Source organism: Myotis yumanensis, unplaced genomic scaffold, assembly GCF_028538775.1.
Source record: "Myotis yumanensis isolate MYYU_CA2020_CCGP unplaced genomic scaffold, mMyoYum1.0.hap1 SCAF_17, whole genome shotgun sequence".
Taxonomy (NCBI): Eukaryota; Metazoa; Chordata; class Mammalia; order Chiroptera; family Vespertilionidae; genus Myotis; species Myotis yumanensis.
The window spans coordinates 9,686,843-9,708,792 of record NW_027223768.1 but is presented as its reverse complement, the minus strand read 5'-3'; the positions used below and the strand labels follow the sequence as shown (position 1 = coordinate 9,708,792).

The 21,950-nt window shown below is 48.8% G+C and overlaps 1 protein-coding gene across 1 annotated transcript in view; it reads right to left on the bottom strand.

Moving 5' to 3' along the window:
• PTGFRN (prostaglandin F2 receptor inhibitor) overlaps positions 1 to 21,950 on the bottom strand; it is a 49,623-nt gene that overhangs the window by 15,034 nt on the left and 12,639 nt on the right. The window contains 4 exon segments of the mRNA XM_070396097.1: positions 6,244 to 6,624; positions 9,048 to 9,309; positions 9,311 to 9,480; positions 12,402 to 12,770. Of these exon segments, the coding sequence (XP_070252198.1) occupies positions 6,244 to 6,624; positions 9,048 to 9,309; positions 9,311 to 9,480; positions 12,402 to 12,770 (1,182 nt within the window).

The following is a 21,950-nucleotide window of genomic DNA, read 5'->3' as shown; positions in this document are numbered from 1 at the left end:
TCCCCTGTGACAATGGCAATGACAACGACACGCATTTATCAAGGGCTTCCTACAGGCCAGGCTCCCACCATGCCATGCGCTTTCCCCACACTCTCGCTTACTCTTCACAACGACCTTATGAGACAGACACTATTTTCAGATACATTTCCTAAATGGAAAACAAAAAACACACTCCAAATACAGGGTACAGATGATGGGCTGAAGAATTGTGCACCTGAAATTGTATATCGCCCAATAAATTCAATAAAAAGAAAAACAAAACAAAAAATACCAAAGCCCAGAGGAGTTAAGTTCAAAGAGTCCAGCCTTGCATAGTATGTGTGAGCAGAATTCCAGGCTGGGCTTTGGCTCCATGGTCCTCCCACTAGGACCAAATTACACAACCTTATTACTCATCCCAGTTATTAACACTTTCCCAGAGCCTGCTGCGACCCAGAAGACGCGAGTGATGATAACAGCCCAGGCACTAATCCGGACCGTGGCCCACAGGGCCATGTTCTAATACCCCTTTGAAGCACAGTGAACTTGGCACAACTAATCAGAGGAACAGGCTGCCTACCTGAGTTAGAGGACATGGGAGTGTCCCCTCTGTTGATGGGGTTTCATTACCTTGCATCGGGCAGGTATCTCAGAGGCAGCTGAGCAAGTTGACTAATTGTTAAAGAGTTGCCACTATCACATTTGTGTAGAACAAAATTCTCCAACATTTACACCGAGGTTATAAATAAGGGGCTGTTGATTTGAGGGGACACCTGACCCCTCCGTAGTAGAACCGTTGTTCTGAGGCTGTATTTAGATTTAGCCATGTCAGAGCCATAAAGGTAATATCGTTTGAATGGTTCAGCTATGTCCCACACACAACGTAACACTCATGTGGTTTTGCTCCTAGTCTTCACTCGACTCCTCCCAGAGAAGAGTGAGTTACCAGATTTGGGGGCGGGGACAGGAAAGGGACTGGGTGTGGTCAGCTCAACCCCCTCTTCTTGGGAGGGGTGCTTCCAGGACACACTCACTCCTGGTTCCTCCATGCCCTAAGACAGACTCCTATGTCTTACTTGGTTAAGACCTTGGTGGGGAAGAGTATGTGACACGTTGACCACCCCCCGCCCCTCCGCCCCAACCCCAACACCAGTAAGTCATCACCACCAGCACGAACATGTACTGAGCACTTAAGTACCAGGCACTATGCTAAACACTTTTTAAATGCAGCGAAGGCAACCCAGAAAACCAAAGCTTAGAAACCATAAGCGACACACCCAAGATGACACACCCAGAGGGTCTCAGAGCAAGATTCCCACACTTACCTACGGGCTCTTCTGCCTTCAGAGATAACCCTGGTCAGGCAGCTAATCAAGGCTGCCTATAACAGTCTGCAGGTCTAACTCCTATCGCCTGCAGATGGCACAGAACGCTGAAGTCTCTGCCACGTGCTTAGCAGATTAACAGCTCCTTTTAAAGAAAAATAATTACCTTCCTCGCTGGCGCACTGCTGGAAGAGGGGACGGCCCTCTCGTGGGGAAGGATGCAAATCAGGTTCCTACCCCCCCCCCCCCCCCCCCCCCCCCCCCCCCCCCCCCCCCCCCGAGCAGCAGAACTCAGCTCTGCCTCCCCGCTCTCTGATCGATCTGGAAGCCCGTGGAAGCCTCTCCAATTAACACCACAGAAGCTGGTACTTGGGGCACTGAGCTCAACCACCAACTCATTAGCGCCCAACTCGTGCCAAAGGCTCATTTCCGACATCTCATAGCAGAGAGAGATGGCTTAAGATGCAGATTAACCCGCGATTCCTCCAGACCCTCTCTAGTTGTAGCTATACACCAAACCGCATGGACACAAAGCAACATTTGTCCTCCACAGTAACTCGGCTTCTTACAGAAACTCCTTCACACACTTAAGATTTAGGCCCTCAGCTCTTACAGAAAGTGGATAGAAGAAACATCCATTTAAACAATCACTCGGGGCCTTTTGTGAAAGAACAGTGGAAAGCCCTGTCCTTTATGTTATCCAATGCCCCTCAAATAACAAAGCACATGACAAATTCAGTGCCAAGAAAAAGTTTGTCTCCCTGCGTTCGTTTTCCTTTATCCGAGGAGGGCTGCCTAATCACATTTCTTTGTGCCTCAACTCTTCAAAACTTCAGAGGCAAGTTCAGTGTTCAAATGCAGTAACTTATTCGTCCAACTATCTTGAGCTATCTACCCTTTGATTTTTTTAAACCTCCTCTGATCTTGATTTTATTTTTATGTCTCCTGCTTTAAATTGTGATTCATTTTGCAAGCCAACTTGAATCTTTTTTTTCCCTTTCAAAAGTAGGACACAACCCCTAAGTAAAAGAGGCCTTTTCTTACCCTCTTGAAAAAAACAAACATCAGGGTCCTCCCAGCTGCTACAAACGCTCTTGGACTTGCCAGACCCATTCATGTCACTGCCCTGATCTCTGTCTGGTTAACACAATAGAACGAGAGAAAGTTCCAATCAGCTTCAGCCCCTCATCTGCTCAGAGCACCAACCCCAAACAGAGGAGGACAAGAATGGCCCAGCTTTTAGGACTCTTATGCTCTAGACTTTCGGGAGGGGAGCTGGTTCCCAAAACCAAAAAATGTCCCCACATAAGAGAACGAGACCCGAGACAGACTCCACGTCACATGACAATACTTGGGACAGACTTGACCCAGGCCGTACTTCTAAGCCATCCTAAGCATTTCTTTGGAAGTAAACGAAACAGGCATTAGCTACGGTGATAGATTCTGTTTTCCAAAGATGACGGCAGCAATATTCACCAGCCGCATGCCCTTTTCAATGTGACCTTGCTACTCCCCATGAAGAGATGGGGTCTCTTTCTCTACCCCCTTGAACTTGAGCAGATTCGGTGATAGCTTTGATCACCAGGAAACAGTGCAAGTGACAAGGTCAGTCCCGAGGATAGCTTTTTTTAAATATATTTTTTATTGATTTCAGAGAAGGAGGAGGAGAGAAACATCAATGATGAGAGAGAATCACTGACTGGCTGCCTCCTACATACCCGCACCTGGGGATCAAGCCTGCAACCCAGGCATGTGCCCTGACCAGGAATCAAACCATGACCTCTTGGTTCATAGGTCGACGCTCGACCACTGAGCCACGCCGGCCGGCCCGGAGATAGCTTTTTAACTGGCTGGGCACTTCCACTTCCTGTCTCTTGGAAGCCAGCCACCACGTAAGGAGTGTGACTGCCCTGTGAAGACTGTGCTGTGAGAAGCCCAAGCCATGTGAAACGGACTTGGAGGATGAGATGTCACGTGGGGACAGAGAGAGGCCTGGGAGCACAGGACATGTGCATGAGAAAGCCATCTGGAAGGGAATCCCCATCTCAGCCGTCCCAGCTGTCGCCGTGTGGCTCAGAGACGAATCCCCTGAGCTTTTCCTAATTCCTGACCCTCAAAACCGTAAGCAAAATAAAAACCCATGGTTTTCAGAGGCGAGTAGGGCAGCACCTCACTCACAGGTTGTGGCGGGGATTAACGAGTTAGTGCATGTAAAGCCCTTAGCCCGGTGCCTGGCGGGCAGTAAGTGTTCAATAAATGATGATGATCATTTTTAATATGTCAAGTAGCAAATTGAGAGTTCTATGTAACACCTGCAGAGCGAACCAACTGTCTCAAGAACTCTTTTGTGACAACATGCCATAGTCATACCATAAGATGAGCCATGCCAACAGAGGATGTGGCAGGTCATGCCTTCCTGTCTTTTGGGGGCGCCTCTCAGTGACCTCTACAGGCCCCAAGCTGCACATGGTATGGTATCCACATACATACACATGCATGTTGTGTATCTAGAGAGAATCACGTCAGGCCGGGTCCATGGGTTTCTGGGCAGCTATTCAACTGGGAGGTTCTGGAGAAAGATCGGCTGCTGTACTCGAGCCGGATGTGCCTCCTGTCAAGTGTCCAAGCAGCTGTGATGGTGTGAGTCACAGGCACAGGGAAGGGGAGACTCAGGAGGGAGAAAGGAGCAGGATGCCATCGGCTTATGCCGTCCGCCATCCACTCCCAGTAGGCTTACTGGGTGCACATGGCTCTGAAAACTCTGAATAGAACATCAATGCTTTCTTTGCACATACTTCACCACTGCCCATGTGTCCGGCGCTGGTTTATCTAGCTAGCCAGCCAGCCAGCCAGCCAGCCAGCGCTCACAGAGTGCCCGTTACTTGCATGGTGCTGTGCAAGGTGTGGGGTCTGTGCACCTCGGCGCCAGGCAGGGAAAAGCACACAGGTGACTTCGCAACAATGGTGCTGGCACTTTGCAGAAAAACAACTGGATCCTTAGGATGATCACTGAACCGTTTCCCACAATTCAGTCTCTTTATTTCTTCTCACTTTGGACAATAGACCCCAACAAATCCCTTCCAGTCAAAAGACCTTGCTCCCTCCCAGAGCCCCCCTCCAGTGCCGGCACCCCCAGGTATGCCTGGATCAATGAGGGAGGACTCCAAAGGGGCCCTCAGATTGGGGAGCAGGCAGCACTTTCTAAAAAAAAAAACCCGCTGGGACTGTGATTCTGAGTCAGAGGGGGAGGGGGAGAGGGAGGAGCAGAGGGGGCGCCGGGATCTGACAGCACCACACAATGCTCCGAGGATCAGCTCCAGAGATGAAAAACCTTCTCTGGGCTGACAACATCTGTTTTATTTTGAAGGTTGCTAAGGAGAGTTCTAGCCGGGCCAACATTGTTCCAGTTCAGAACTTCAGAGTGAGCCTCCTGCGTGGGGTTCAGGAGGCAGGGATAAAAGCTTGCCAGATCAACCCTGCTCCTTTCGCTTTCAGATATCAAAGCATCGCTTTGCTACCAGGGATGACGAACGCCCTGCCTAGTCTCGCTCCGAACTGGATGTACCTTCTGCTTACTCTCATTACTCATCCTCTCCCTGCCCCCTCGGTCCCCACTTGCCAACTCCCCATCTTTGCCAAATAAAAGGCTTATTAGGAAGACACAGACCCACGAACCCGTAAGAAGATTTCAAGGCAAAGGAAGAGCCAAATATGAGCTGGGGGGTCACGGATGGCAGGAGGGTGTTTAGCATCAGACAAAGGAGGAAGTGGCTTCCTAGCCTTTGAAGAGGTTTCACTCCTAATAATCAGAGCCATGCCAAAGGCCGCCAACGGGGCTCTGAGCGGGCGTGGGACGCAGAGCTGGAGCGCGGGACAGGGAAGGGTCTGACTCGCAGGCCTGCTTCCATCCCTGTGATGATGGAGGTGGACAGCGAGGCACACTCCACTCGACCCCATCCTGCCTAGGTTTACCTGTACAGTGGGGCCTTGACTTACGAGTGTCCCACCTAACGAGTTTTTCGAGATACGAGCCGTCTCTCGGCCGATTTTTTGCTTTGAGTTGCGAGCTAAAATTCGGGTTACGAGCCAGCTTCAGATACCCCACCGCTAGTCGGCGCAGCGAACGTCACAGTGAACGCCACAACATCAGCCCAGCATTCAATTCCTTGTAATGGTGAAAATTGATTTGACATACGAGTAATTTGAGTTACGAGCTCTGTCACGGAACGAATTAAACTCGTAAGTCAAGGCCCCACTGTAATTACTTACAAGACCATAACAGAAACCAGGAAAAGTGGGTCTTGCAAGGCGGCATTTAGGATAGTAAGAGGTGGGGAAGACTAAGTGGTGAAAAAGAAAGGACAAGATAAAGATCTTCACATATATGACAAGTTGGTATACACGCGTGGCAAGGGGATCAACAGGTGACGGCGCATTGTGCCTGGGTGAGAGCCCACCAGGAGAGCTGGGGCAGCAGGAGGGCCCTTCTGTGTAACGGGTATATCTGCAAAGAAATCATTTGGTGATTCTAGGGCATTCAGTGAAAAAACACGTGTCCCATTAGCTGCAGAATTCTCTCTCTGAACGGGGCTTGGCCAGGGAGCACCTAGGAACTGGGGAAGGACAGGAAGCATGACGGCGGTCCCCCTGCACAACGGTCCGTTTCAAAGGGCCATTGAGCAGGGCTGGACCCTGCAAATCTCGACAAAAGGAAACTCTATCCTCTCAACTGAGGCCACATTATCTAAACATTGCCCTTGCCTGCCAGATTCTATTTCAGCCAGTTTTGCTTTCCCCCCCAGCTTGGGATCTATCCAAGCCGCTCATCCTGGTACCGAGAAAGCCAAACTAGCATGAAACGCACAGCGCTCTAGCTCCTGATACCCCCCGAGGAGGGACAACCCCAGGGAGGGTAGGAGCCACCCTCCAAACCACTCACCGAGCCAGGTCACATCCACCCCCACTGGGGCGGATGTGGCTTCTGCCACCTTGTGCCAGCTTCTGTTATGCCCCGGTACCCAGAGCGCCACGTGGCAGGAATAGTAGCCGGAGTTCTCTTTGCTAACATCTCGAACCAGTAAATGGTAGGAGCGAGCATCCACGTGACTCAACGCGACGTGAGGAGAGCTGTGCACCAGGGAATCGCGGTCCAGCCGTGCCAACACGTGGGGGCCCGGCATAGTGCGGTCAGGCGTCCTGCTGAAGTACCACGTCACCTCGGGGCGGACGTCATCCGCTCGGTCGGTTGTGATGTTGCAGCTCAGGTCCAGCTCCTTGCCTTCAGCCACAGACACGTTCCTGCCCACGGCGGCTCGCAGAACTCGAAAATGAAAAACAAGTACACCTTGATAATCTGCATGATGTTTGTCCCTTTCACCTCCCCCGTGCCCTCTTTTAGATCATTTCCTTTTAGGTTCTTATTGATGACGTTAAAGTTAGAAGGCCTTGTACAGCTGTAAATGTTGGAGAAATTTTTCCTAAATAAACTCATCAAGCACATCACATTTCCTTTTAATTCATAAAAACTTATATACATTTACTATATGCCAGATACTGTTCTGAGTGCTTCATAAATATTAATCTTCAAAGCAACCCTATGAGGTAGGCACTATTATTATCTCCGTTTTACTGCTAAGGAAACTGAAGCACAGAGAAGGTAAGGAACTTGCCCAAGCTCACACAGCTAATAGGTGGCAGAGTTGAAATTCAAATCCAGGCTGCCTGCTGCCATGAACTCTGCTTTTAATTGATACACTGCTGTGTGAAAAGAAGTCTGCTGAGCCTCACAAAACTAAAATTATACTTTCTCCATGTGTATGGTAAGACCTGGGCGTTTTATAGAGAAATGACGGTTCTGTTCGGATTGGTACATATTATTCGTTGGGGACTGGGCATGGGGGTTGGGGGCTAAAGGGTAGGAGCGAGGGTGAAACCATCTTTTGGGTGAAAGAGGGGAGAATCCTAAACAGAAGGACTGGGAAAGTGAAACCAGACCGTACGCCGGATGAGTCACATCTTCAAAATGCAACGTACGCAGCACGTCATTTACTCCATGAGACATACCTTCTTGAAGTTAAGCGTAAAGCATATATTTTCAAACTAAAACAATGATTTTGGGGTTACCCGAGCCGCCGCCCTCTCTCATCGGCCTGGACGATGAAAAGTGGCCTATATTTAGGAGGAGCGCTGCCGGGCTTGGAGCCACGGTCTGGAGGCAGCTCTGGTTTCAGCATTCCCCTGTCACAGCTTTTTACATGGAAACATTTTACTGTATTTAGGGGGCTTTTGAAAAGAAGTCGAACATCTGTAATCAGAGTAGAAAAACATTCAACTCGTGGTAATGCTGTGGGAACAGCTGCTTTAGATGATACATAGCCAATAGCTCCCGGGGGATGGGGGCCGGTGTGTGTGTGTGGGGGGGGGGGGGGGGGCAGGGAGCACAGTCCTGGTCCTCTAGCAGGAGCCTCGCAGCTTCAACTGCTGTCGGAGGCGGCTCACTGACCGAGGCCGGCGCCAGTTCCAGCAGGACCAGCCCCGCAGAGCATGCCCTCTGGAGTGAAGTGCTTTCCTCTGAATAGTTCCGAAGCCTGACAACATTTTAGACAAGGGTTGCAGGCCAAGTTCAAGACCCACCTTGATGAAGACAGAAAATGAGGTGGGCATAGTAATTAGAAAAAGGAATTTCAGTCTCATTTCTCACCTCCACCTACCCTCCAAAGTCTTCCTCCTCTCCAGGTAGGCCGCCTTATAGGGGCCAAGCATAATTTGAGGATGTCTTTCTTTTTATTTTATTTTTAAATCTATTTTTATTGATTTCCAAGAGGAAGAAGGAGGGAGAGACAGAAACATCAATAATGAGAGAGAATCATTGATTGGCTGCCTCCTGCACACCCTCCACTGGGGATGGAGCCCACAACCCGGGCATGTGCCCTGACTGGGAATTGAACGGTGACCTCCTGGTAGCCACGCCGGCCAGACTAGGGGTCAGTCTTTAGAGGAGTCAGTATGGAAACTGTTGCCCTGAGTCTGTGCTGTGGTTTGCACCGCCCCACGTACGACTGTGGTCAGAGGCCCTGGGATACTGCTGAGCCCTGTGCCGGCCACCAGCTGCTGGAGGTGGACGACGGCTCAGAAGGGAGCCGGGTGCGTGGAGAAGTGGTCCGCACAGCTTCGGGCGGTCCGCATGGAGGAAACGGTCTTAGGATGGGCAGTGGCAGGAATGCCTCTTCAACTGTACAGCTCCCTGTGTAAAGGTCTCTGCAAGTGGCGAGTACCTTGTCACACCACTAACCATCGTTCCCCCATGTTTGGGATTGGGGGAGGGGGTCCCCTGTGGGAAACAGGAAGGATTCAGGCGGAAGCAAAAAGAAGCAGTTCTGAGGACTCGTAACGCAAGAGGGGAGTGGTCATACAGCGGGGAACACGGTCGCCCAGGTAGCACAGCCCACTGTCCCAGGAGCCTTGGGCTGTTTAGCACAACAATACAGGAAGAAGCCGCATGGGCAGTGCAGGTGCTGACAACGAGAGAAAGAGCAGCACTCCAGGGCAGGGTTGGAACCTGGGGTCCACAAACTGAGTCCATGATGGGCGAATGAGAAAAAAATTCTATCCTCCTACCTGAAATATAGCATCTCCTCTCATGATGAGACTAAGCTACAACCCAGCGTAGTGTTATCTGCTTCTTACACCATCACTGGCCAGAAAGTAAGATCAAGTCTAAACGCTCCATTCCCAGAAGCTCACCTGTTGGCTGGATCACCACGGTGGCCACATCCACGGCTTTTTCTTGGATTTCTTGCCAGGCGCCCTGCTCTTCGATCCACTCGCTGACGACGCACCTGTAGGTGCCCTGGTCGGCGGCCAGGGCCCGGTTCACGGAGAGGCGGTAGCCGTCGCTCCCCACGGTGTCCAGGCGCACGTCTCCGCCGTGGTAGCGCTGCTCGTAGCCGGGGCCCGGGTGCAGCCGGCCCTCGCGGGTGAGGGCCAGAACACGCTGCCGGGGTGGCGCCGTGCCGCAGCTCCCACAGCAGCGCCAGGTGCGTGTGCAGCGGGGACATGGTGGCGGCCTCACAGCGCAGCTCGAAGGGCTCGCCCAGGTGCAGGCTCAGGCTCCGGCCCAGGCCAGGGCCCGGGGAGGACAGCGGGCTGGCGGCCACGTGCAGGGCGTCGGCCAGCACTGGAGGTGGGAGGGACAGACCGTCAGCAGAGCACCCGAGCCCCCGCCCCAGCAAGCACCAGCCACCTCTCTGGCCTTGAGTCACAAGCCGGGCTGACCAAGGACAACTTCCTCCTCCCATTCCCTGTGCTAATGCCCCGATGGGCACGTTTTCCCATTGTTATTCACCTGTCGTCTTAATTGACTTCCTCACTTGAAAATGAAAATAAAAGAGGGCCTAGTAAGACCCCCTGGTAGAACTGGGGGTGGTGGTGAAAACTCCCTTTTGGGAGTTGGGCCTTGGAGACCTGCTTCTGCTTCCCTTAAACTACCCTTTACCCCCTCTGTGCCTTAGTTTCCTCATCTCTGAAGAGGGATGACAAGTGGACATGTCTCAGGAAGCTGAAAGGAAAGTGCCCTGGGCAGCACTGGCCATAGGCAATCACGGTGCAACCACTGGCCACGGCTGTCAGCTGTCACACTCCTTTGTTAGGACCCAGGGCTAGAGTGTGGAGTGCAAAGGATCTCCCGAGACTCCAAGCAGCATGATCCCCAGAGGGAGGCTGGGCATGAGCTCCTGGGCCTGGGCCTGGGCCTGGGCACTGCCTGCAAGTGAGCAGAGCAAGCAGAGTTCCACAGGTGGGGAACCGGTCGAGGCAAACAGACACCTCAACTCTCTGTGTGCGCTCTTCGGGCCAACACATCAGGAAAGGGGCTGGGCTCTTCTACAGAGCCTAGGAAAAGACAGCCAGGGATCAAGGAAGTTCGGTCAGTGCCATTTTGGAAGAGAAGTGAGAGGGAGGAAGCCAGCGAGGGGGGCCTCTTCCCAGGGGCAGGGACAATCCCTGAGGCCTGTCTACGAGCTGGATGAGAGAATGCTCACACACCACGATTCATCATCTCTGGTTTTTCCTACCATTTCACACTCAGAAACTAACTTGCTGGCTTTGAGAAGGGCTACTCAGGAAAACAGGATAAAACTTACATATTTAGAAAGACCCATCCCTGCTACAAAATGAATGTAATGACCTTCTGGTATATACACCCGTCTGTGATTCCGGCTAACGTGACTCAGTCCCCAAGGCCAGTTTTCCCTGACACAGATGAACAACTTTCAAACCCACGAGGCTGACGGCCAGGCCGATGCTGGACCACGGATGGCAGGTGCCAGGGGCTCCCCCTGGGCAGCCAATCAGCCTCTGTCGTGGGCCATCCCTCTGCTTTCAATGAAGAGGGGAAGCAAGGGTGCATCTGACCTAATGGAGGTGTAGCATGTGTGTGCTGACTACAAAAGCAACGCATTCATTCGTTAGCTGCAAAGCAAGGATGCCTTATGGGACATTTTTTCTAAAAAACATCTTTAGGATTTTCTACAGGAAAAAGGAAGAGGTAGATTGGATGTTATAATACCTTCATCATGGACAGGGCTGTTTTATCCCCTCATGAGTCAAATGGGGGAACAGTTTCTGAGGTATGGTAGGGTTCTACAAATCGTTACTGCGGGAATCAAGCCCTCTTGTTAATGTCAGCATGTAGCCTCTTCCACTTTCTTGATTGTTAAATACACTCCTACCCTGATATCAATTCTTTCTGGAACAAGGCAGGGTTCAAATAAGTGCATAATTAAGTAATAAAAATAACAACGATAATGTTTCTATTTGGCTAGCCCCAAATTAAAATTGTTTGTTCTTGCTCATTTACTAATTAGCTGTGGGATTTTAAGAAAGCGATTAACCTCTGCTCTCCCATTTCCTCATGTGTAAATTCAGGCAATATCCTGTCCTACCTTCTTCGTTGAATTCAGAGAACTGAATGTGAGTAAATCTAACAGGATTTGGAAAATGGGAAAAAACAAACAAACAAAAACATTGCCAATGAGGCTCAGTGATTGAGCACTGACCCATGAACCAGGAGGACATGGTTCAATTCCTGGGTTGCAGGCTCGATCTCCAGTAAGCATCCAATTAATGATTCTCTCTCATCACTGATGTTTCTATATCTCTTTCCCTCTCTCTTCCTCTTTCTGAAATCAATAAAAACATTAAAAAAAAAAAAGAAGCAGCATAATGTAAAAAAACAAAAAACATTGCCAATATACAAGGTGTGATGGCCTGCACAGCCAGGCCAATCAGCTCGCCGTGCCCATCATAAGCGAGCAGTGACCACATCACTCTTTCTCTACATATGCCCCATACAAGTTCAAGAACTAACAGGTGCTTCCGGGCACACAGGAGGACATGAGCTTTGAAGTATCTGTTATTCCCATCAGGCCAAACATTATCATCACGGCCGTCAGCTTCTCATCGCCAACCTTCACTGAATGCCTACTGCGGCTTTACACGTGCCATCTCCCTGTCCTCACCGCCTTTGAGAAAGACACTGGGACAGAGGAGGGAGCTGGTCAACGCACCCATGCCACACAGCCGACAAGTGGTAGAGCCAGTAAGTGACTCACGGGGTGCAGGCAACCTGGCTCAGAGCTGGGCTCCCTACCATCTGGCCCTCCTGCCTCCAACTCACCAGCCAGGGCAGGGGTCCTCAAACTTTTTAAACAGGGGGCCAGTTCACTGTCCCTCAGACCGTTGGAGGGCCGGACTATAGTTTAAAAAAAAACTATGAACAAATTCCTATGCACACTGCACATATCTTATTTTGAAGTAAAAAAACAAAACGGGAACAAATATAATATTTGTATTTGCATGTGGCCCGCGGGCCGTAGTTTGAGGACCCCTGAGCCAGGGGATGGCCCAGAATCACAGCAAAGAGAAAGGACCTCGGGGGCCACCAGGCCCATCCCCTGCCTTTAATCAGATAAGATGCTCTTACTCATTAGAGGAGGAAGCAGGGCCCCGGAGGTGTTACGTTTCTTGACAAAGTCACCCACGGCCAAGTGGCAGGGGAAAGTCTGGCCGCCGGCATGGCGGCCCCCCTTGAGGATGTACCTTTCACCTGCACTGTATCCTCATAGTTGCCCTGGACGGTGGCGTCCGTGCTGGGGGTGGAACACTTGTAGTGGCCTTGGTCCGAGGGCTGGATGTCCTTGATGTGGAGCTCCACGGCGTCATTGGCGGTGCGCCTCAGAAGGATCTCGCCCCTCTGCAGGCGCTCCCGGTACAGCTGGGCTCCGAAGCCCACCTCCCAGGTGCTGGCGAGCTCCACGAAGCTGCTCCCCGAAGACGAGAAGCTCCAGTCAAAGTTCTGCTCGCTGGGGCCGTCGTAATCACTGACGTTGCAGGGGATGACCAGCTCGGTGCCCACCACCCGCACCAGGCTCCCGGCGGGGACTCTCACCACGCGGCCTCGACAAAGAGCTGCAAGGACAAGAGGAGAAAGACGGGTCTTGAATCCGGCCAGGCTTCCCTGGTATACATGTAGCACACCTGTGGGCCCTCGTGTTTGCAGGCACACCTCGTGTTGGCAGAGCTGTGACGCCTGGACAGCTGGGGGACATGGGGTCCTGTCTGTGTCTGTACAGAAGGAGCCAGGAGTGCACCCGAAATGAGTGCCTCTCACCCAAGTTTCCTAGGGATTGCCAGGGAGGAAGACAAGAATTTAAAGTAGGCTAGCCACAGATCTGAATAGCAGTTCTTCCCTCCCGTTACTATGTAACATACCATCATTACCGCTCACTGGGATGGAGAAATGGCTCAGGTTTTGTGGGAAAGAAAAGAACACAGCTAATCAAGTATTTACACTTGTGCCCACCCCTGTACCAGCCCTCGTCCCCGGAGACCATTCCCTGGGGCTCCTGGGACTGATTTACACTGATGGATGTCAATTTTTAAATCCTACACCAGCCTGCTGATAAAATGATTTAACTCTGATTATCTGACATTGCCTATAAATTAATTTTAAAATATGACGACTCTACCAAGTATTAATTTTCTATTTTCTGGCTCATTTCCTTCTCCCTACTCTTCACCAAATGCAGAATGAGGAAAGGAAAACACATAGGGAGGGGAGGAGGGAGGAAGAGAGAGAGAGAGAAAAAGAGAGAGAGGCTTGTCTGGCAGGTTGCCAGGCTAGGTGTTGTCAGGAATGCAGCCACTCGCCGTGGACAAAGCCAAGAGTTCACGGCACTCCTGTGTGACCTTTGAGACTTCTTCATTGCAGTGAAATTCGGCACGATTCCATACTGCATTGGCCACCTGTGCTTAGCATTGCAACCCAGACCAAATGAACTCGAGTGTCTCCTGGATGCTCCATGAATGAGACACACAGGAGAAAGCACGGGCTCTGAAGTCAAGGAGACCCACGTTCACATCTGCGAGACCTCTCCGCCCGGCCTTCCCGCTGTGAAATGGGGCACGAGGGGGGCCATGAGTTCGTGAGATGAAGCGGCCAGCTGAGGGCCCACCGTGCAAGCAGAGCGCCACAGAATGGGGACTACCCAGCAGCAAAGCCACCAACACAAGGGACATGTGGTCTCTTTTTCAATGTCAGGTTGGAGAGGACCCGGCAATTCTGAATCTCCCTAGGAAGGCTTTCAGAAGCTTGTGTCAAGGGGAAGATCTTAACCTCCTTGTGCCCAAGTTTCCTCATCTGAGAAACGGAGACAACAGCCACCTCGCTCACCCTGCAAGACTGAGCTACACGGCACTCACAACCAGGCCTATCTGGCAGTACCTCGCGGTAAGGGTGTGTGGTTATCATCTGCTCGGCAGGCCGCCTCTAGAATAAACCTGATCACATTGATCTTGTTGCCTTGACAAGGTTTGCAAAGGAGTTTCCTAATGTATAAATCATTTCAGTTCCTATCCCTTGTCAAAAAGTTGACCAGGGCTGCCCGGCCGGTGTGGCCCAGTGGTTGAGCATCAACCTAGGAACCAGGAGGTCATGGTTCGATTCTCAGTCAGGGCACATGCCTGGGTTGCAGGCTTGATCCCCAGTGCAGGGTGCGCAGGAGGCAGCCAATCAGTGGTTCTCTCTCATTATTATTGATCTCTCTCTCTCTCTCTCTCTCTCTCCTTTCCTCTTTGAAATATATATATATTTATTAGAGAATCTTAGTGTGGTGAAGGCCTGGAGTGGGGGTGGGAGGCTAGAAGAGGTCAATGGGGGGGGGGGGTGGAATAACTGTAATACTTTCAACAATAAAGATTAAAAAAAAAAGTTGACCAGGGTTGACGACTGCCCCCAGGCATGAGACTACCTCCCTGGTAGGGTCTCTATCCTTATTCTTAGTGCCTGCAGCTTGGGAGACTGATCCAGCTCCTTGTGTCTCCAACCCTGCTTCCACATGGCTGCCATGCCACTTCCCTGGTCCAAAGTCTTCAGGGCTCCTCATCACCTACAGGACACAATCCACCTTCCAGATGTCCCTGCGACCACCCCGCGTCAAGCAACCATCCCCCTCACCAGAAGCATTGCCAACAACCTCCCAGCTGGGCTCCTGGTTAACAGCTGACGTTGTATGACGTCATTACTCTGCTCAAAACATTCTAATCATTCCCCATTTCACTCAGATAAAAGTCAAAATCCGCCCAGAGGCCACACAGACAAAACCTCACAACATCTGGCTTTTCTCGAACTTCCTGCTCCTCTCCCTCTGGCTCCCTCCACTGTATCTCAGCCATGCACTCCTCCTACGGTTTCTTGCACAAAGCAGATCTGCTGCAACCGCAGGGCTTTTGCACGGCTCCTCAGTCCAGAGCCCTCTCACTCGCTCCCGGCTTCTTCACCAGCTTCAGATCTTTATTCCGATGTCACCTTCGTAGGAAGCCCTTTCCTAACCACACTAAAACCCCACCGCCCCATTCTTCCTCCTGCCAAATTTTCGTCTTCTCACTTACCACTAGTACACTTTATGGACATTTATATATTTTTACTATTATTTATAGTCTGTTTCTTCCCACTAGAATGTAAGTTCCACACGAACAGTGGTTTTGTTTTGTTTATTTGGCCTGTTTTGTTCACTGCTGAATGAATGCCAGTGCCTACTCCAGGGCCTGGTACATAATAGTTATTCAATAAATATTTGCAAAATGAGTGGCTGAATAAAAGGCATACAAGATCATGCATGGTCTGGCCCATGGCTAGCACTCTGGCTTCTTCTCCAACCATTCTCCCACCCCATAATGCTCATACTCCAGCAAAACAAATGACCCTTCATTTTCTGGCAATGCCATGCTCTCGTGTGCCCCGTGGCCTCTGCCTCGGTGGCCGTGTCAGCGATCTCTCAGCCTCTTGCAAGAAGCAGCTCTAGCGCGCCACCTCCTCTGTGAAGCCTGCCCTCTCCCCTGGGATCAGCAGACACTCCTGCCTCCACGTTCCAGCTCCACCTGAGACAGTACCTCCGACGCCGGCTCTGTGATAGTGCCGCTGGGGAGAGTGAAGCAGATATGAACAGATGCTCGAAAGATCAAATTCTAATCTGAAAACATATAAACCCGAGCTGTGTCTTGCATGCAGAACTCAGCTGTCCCCTCAGCCATGCAAATCAAGTTTTTAAATTCTGGTAACAGAATTTCAGCTTACTACAAGCAATCTGGTATTCAGCAGATCTCCCTTAATAGTGTTAAATAACAGCTAATAATATTTTTAAATAAATATAAATGGTAAAAAAATAAAGCATATGGCTTTTTTTTTTCCGATCGGAAAAAAATAATATCTGCATAGCTACACATTGCCAATTTTTGTCAAAATCCCTTTTAACAGTTGATAACTGAGGGGAAAAGAATAAAACTTTCCTCTGGTTTTCTGAATTCTACCAGCATTTCAAATTGAGAGTCCCAAACACACTGCTATTTGAACTATTAGTTCTTCACAAAATGTCTTTACTAAGTGATGATTTAAAGCATTTCTTTATCACCCTTTAAAGTAACATTGGGGATATTGTTGTGTTGTTCAATGACATAAAAATCTGTATAATAAAAGTCCCTTAGAATTAAGTACCGGAAAAAGAAAACCTGTTGATGGACCATTATACATTCTTCCCCCAGAGGATAAGACTAACCAGTTGAGTACCTTTGATACTCAAGACAAAATAAGTTTTTTTTTTCTCTTTTTGGTAATCTTCACCTGAGGATATGTTTTCTCTATTGATTTTAGAGAGGGAGGGAGAGAGGGAGAGGGAGAGAGAGAGGGAGAGAGAGAGAGAGAGAGTGAAACATCAATGTGAGAGAGAAACATCGATCGGACGCCTCCCCCTCATGCCCTCCACAACCTAGGTCCTAGGCATAGACCCTGACCGGGAACTGAGCCCACAGCCATTCCGTGTAGGGATGACGCTCCAAACAACTGAGCCACACCCAGTGGTACTGAGGCTTCGATGCCAAACCATTAGCAATCCCAATGACTAAGTGGCCCAGCACATGCAATGCCCTGATTGGGTCAGACTCGCTTTGATAAGTTTCAGAACCCTCCATTGCCTCCAGACTCCTGTTTTAAACATTTCTAAGTCTACAAAAATAAAACCAAAATAGCCCAAAAATTAAACCGACCAAAAAAGACAAAAAAAACAAACCCCAATACAATTGTTACTACTAATATCATCTCTCTTTTCTCTTCCAAGTCCTGTGTTCCCCAAAACATAGTGAAGTCATGTGTCCTTTTGTACCTTAGCTTCAAGGAAGTCCTGTCTAAATATGATGGTCAACAATGGAAACCACCCATAGCTTAAATTTCTCATAATTACCTCCCTCTGCCTTCCCTGCTGTCCTATACTTTTGATATTTTTACTCTTCTTTTTAAGTTTTCTATGGCATGTACATATGTATTTTACTACAAATTGTCTCAAATACTTTTTGGGGAGGATGGGGTAAGAATGACATAAATTTCAAAAGGCCAATTATTGGGATTTCCACTTCCAGGAGATTTTCTCTACCTGCTATGACAGGGTAGCTTATGTCAGACCAACTCCTTCCCTGAGAACAACTACAAAACATGGATACGTTACAAAAAAACCGATAACTGAATGCACCGGTGAGCAAGCCAGGATCAAGGGGGCAACATCACAGACCTGACAATGTCCACTGCTTTTTCGCTGGAGATTCACCAATTGTGAGAGGTTTAGGTCAGAGACTAAGTCAAGTTAGTAGCTCAGAGCTGTCAGCACCTCATGGGGCCAAGAAGACAACTGAAGTGCAGGCCCGCGAAGAAAGCCACAATGTGAGGGGTCCAGATCCGAGGGGAAGAGGCCCCCGCAGGGAAATGAGCTGACATGGCTTTTCCCCTCTAGGAGACGAACATTATGAAAGCTGCCTGAGTTGGGTAGTGGGGTGTGAGGGGCTGAGAAGCTAAGCACAAAGTCAATGCTAAGAGGCTAAAAGGTTAAGCAAGGAAATTACCCCAGACTTTCAATGACAACCCTGGAAGGGCTATGTCCTTGGAGTAAGAGTAAAGCTCAAAAACAACTAGCTCTCATCCAACTGAAATCCAGTCTCAAAGCATCTCAATTCCTCATGGGATTATGGTCTTACTTACTTCTTTTACCCCACAAGCTTAGCAGGAAAACAAAAAAAGAGTAAATCTTGGGAAGAAGATAATATACAGAGTCTCTATCATTTTTCAGGATTCAACCATAACGTGCCAGACATTCCAAACAACAGGACCAGATGACAGGAAACAAAAGAGAAGAAAACAGATGATAGAAACAGACCCATAAATCCAGACATGGGTGTTTTCAGACATAGACTTTAACTCCAATTAGTTTGCTAAAGAGAAAGACAAGAGGATTTCACCTCTTAACTAAAATCTATTGAAATTCTAGATCTAAAAACATAGATGTAATATCTGAAATTAAGAGCTCGATAAATGGATTTGCTAGCAGGGTAGGTGAGGTAGGAAAGAAGACAATATAAGTTACCCAAACTGAAGCCCAGGGTGTAAAAAAAGGATGAAAATACAGAAAAGAATCCAAGAGACACATGGGAGACAGTAAAAAAAGCTCAGACATGTGTAATGGAGTCCCAGGAGGAGAAAGAATGTGATGGGATTAGGCAGAGTTCATTTTTGAAGACATAATGGTTAAGAGATTTCTTAAACCAATAATAGACAGCATACCACAGATTTAAGAAGTGTTATGTACCTCCCTGGCTGCTGTGGCTCAGCTGGTTGGAGCATTGTACTGTACACGAAAAGGTGGGAGATTCCATCGCTGGTTGTGGTGCATGCAGGAGGCAACCAATTGATGTTTTCCTCTCGCTCTCTCTCTCTCTCTCTCAATGTCAATTAAAAAAAAAAGTGCTATGTATCAAAAGCAGTATAGACACAAAGAAAACCACACCTAGCACATCATGGTAAAACTGCTGACAGGCAGAGAAAGGAGCAACAGCACACTGACAGCTGACTTTCAACAGAAAAGATGCTCATAAAACCATGGAATGACATCTTTAAAGTGATGAAAGAAAACAGCCAACCTCAAGTTCCACACAGAAAACATCCCTTAAAAAAAAAAGTAATATAAATATGCTTTCCATCAACTTTCAACAATTAATTGAAAGAGAACTAATAAAAAGAAATGGTACTAAAAAAAATAACAAAAAGAAATACTAAAGGTGGTTCTTCTAATAGAAAGAAAGGTATAAAGAGCATAAAGAGCAGAAGAATGAGTATGTGAGTAAGTCTACTGATTACGGATGCTATGCTACAACACCAGTAATGTCTTCTGAAACGTAAAATATATGCACAATTAAAATATGTGACATCAACACGAAAAGTGAGGGAAAGAGTGGAATACACAGGCCCACCAGTAGACACTAATAAGTCCACAAAGCATGTTCTAATCCCTAGAATAACCATGAAAATGAAAGAATGGATAACAAACTAACAGAGGGCAGAGGGGGATGATAAAAAAAAATACTTGGTTAATTAAAGAATCCATTTCAGCTAAAAATCATTTAAGCATTTCTTAAGTACTTATTTTGTCATGTGTTCACTTTGACACATCATCAAATATCTCTCAACAATAAGACTGGAATAATAACATACTGCATCTCCCTTATATGCCATGCACTGAGGTAGCAACTACTCATAATTCATCGTGATAAATCCACAGAACGGGACCATAAGGTTGGTCCTAGGATGCCACCTCTATCATAGAACTGAGGAAACGGAGGGCTGAAACGGAGATTCGGGGAAGTTAATCAACTTGCTGAAGGTCATAACAGCTATTAAGTGGGGAGCCTACACCGGGCTTATCTGGCCTGTCTACACACTGCACGGTCAAGGCCTTCAACCGTGCAGCTGACATTAGCCCCGCCTGCTGATTGTGCCTTTGCTCTGAGGAGGAAGGAGAAAGCTTGAAATTCCCTATAAAATGTTTCAAATTCTCCAAGGGCAATGGAACCAAATCGGCAGCAGAGTAACAGAAATGAGTTACTAAGAGAAGAAGTATATATTCTCAAGATGAAGTAGGTAGATGAGAGAAACAGAGAAATGGGACTGTTAAAAATACCTTCCGCCCTGACTGGTTTGGCTCAGTGGATAGAGTGTCAGCCTGCGGACTGAAGGGTCCCGGGTTCGATTCCAGTCAAGGGTATGTACCTTGGTTGCGGGCACATCCCCAGTGGGGGTGTGCAGGAGGCAGCTGATCGATGTTTCTCTCTCATCGATGTTTCTAACTCTCTATCCCTCTCCCTTCCTCGCTGTAAAATATCAATAAAATATATTTTTTTAAAAATACCTTCCAGGTTCTTTAATTTTTTTTTTCTCCCTGAAATACTACCTTCATTATTTTAAGCGAGATGAACTCTAACATCTCACACTTTCATAATCAAAAAAGGTAACGGGGAACTTTCTTCCAAAGCCGTGTAGGAGGGCTCTTGGCAGCTCAGGGCTCTGACTTTCCAGTGGTGCCGATAATTGATAATCAAGAGGCCACTGTTTCCAGATGAACATCTGCCTACCTTTGAAGTGCTCGGGAAGATAATGAAATGCCTCCGACTTTCTCCAGCCACGGAGAATGGATGGGGCAGGCCAGAAAAGTCAGGCACGTTTTCCAAGGTAACCTATTCCTGCAACCTTTCCTTCAATAAGTAGGATTGGCAACCGTGAGGCATCATTAAGAGAGACGAGCTAATAAAGGCTAAACTGAATTTATCTACCCTCTCCCACCCCCTCAAGGTATCCATGGGAATTCGATTTTATTTCTTGGGTTATCACCCACATGATTCTAAATCAAGACCTGCAGCATCCAGGCCAAGGATTTTTGCAACGGCTCAAATTTTACCGTCTCGCTGAGCTGCCTAGAAGCAAACAGCCTGACTTTCCAATCTGAGCCATTTGGAAATATTGGCAGTTTTGAATCCAGGGGTCCAGGCAGAGCTGAAATACTGACACGAAAGAGCTTATGGTATTTCGGTTTGCCTTATAAAAGGACACCTGAGTCCCCTTGCCTGAAACCTTACCGGGCCTTTAAGAGAGACCGGAGCCTATGGGTTTCCACAGGGAGCTCCCAGTTCTCTTCGAGCTAGAACTGAACACAGAGGTCAAGCTCCTAGTCCGCTGCGAGCTAGAAGTGAACAGGGAGGCCAAACTTGTAAAGCTTTATGGAGCCTTTCTTGGCGTATCTGACTCAAGTAATGAAAAAACCTTTGTCTCTTCCCGTCTGCCACCGAGAGGCCTGGCAGGGAGGGACTGTGCCAGCTTCATCTAGACAGTCCCTAAGTGATGAACATGCAGCAGTGTGCGCACCAAACAAGTCACAGCCAGCAGAGAATGCGCAATGAAGTCACATATGGCAGGACTTCAAAATCCCATCTGAACGCAAATAGGTTCTACTAGAGCAGGTCTTATAATCATTTTTTTTTTTTAAGGTTCAGCTAAGACCTCCCGGACATACACTAGACAAATATAATGTTACTCATTCAACAAACAATATTGAGCAAGCGGCCCCAGCGCCAGATCACGCCCGAGAGAGAGGCAAGTCAGCCCCTGCATCTTCTTTTGAGTGACTCAAGTGTGATGTGCTGAGGGTCAGAGGTGCACTTAGAAACTGTGATATAAGGAAGGATATGTCACCAAAGAGAGACGCGAGCCAATGGCACGGAATTCAAAGTGAGGGTGTGCCCACCCAGAAAGGTTAGTGAAAAGCTGCATGCACTGTCAGCATTTGAATTGGGCCTTTGGCTGGTGGGGGCGGGGAGGGGAGGTCGGACAGCCTGTATTTCTTTCCCATGTTCTTCCCTTGGCTGAAACAAATAACCCAGCCCGTCTCTGCCCAGCAAAAAACTAGTCCTGTTCTCTAAGCTTTCTACTTAGTCCAGACTTAATGCGCTCACGCGCATCCACCTTGCAGAAGCCATTCCTGATCCTCCCCCAGGCTCAGTCCCAGCCCAGGCGGAGTTCAGAATGTGCCCGCTGAGGGTCAATGGGCACAGCTGCCAGGGTCACCCGGGCATGTCTGCCTCCTTTGCTGGACTGTGAGCCCTTTGAAGGGGCAGAGGGCTGGTTCCCTGCTCATCATCACGTTCCCAGCCCAGCGACATGCCTGGTGACGTCATGACTGCACGAGCTTCTGCAAACTGGGATTTCAGAGCCGGAATTGATCT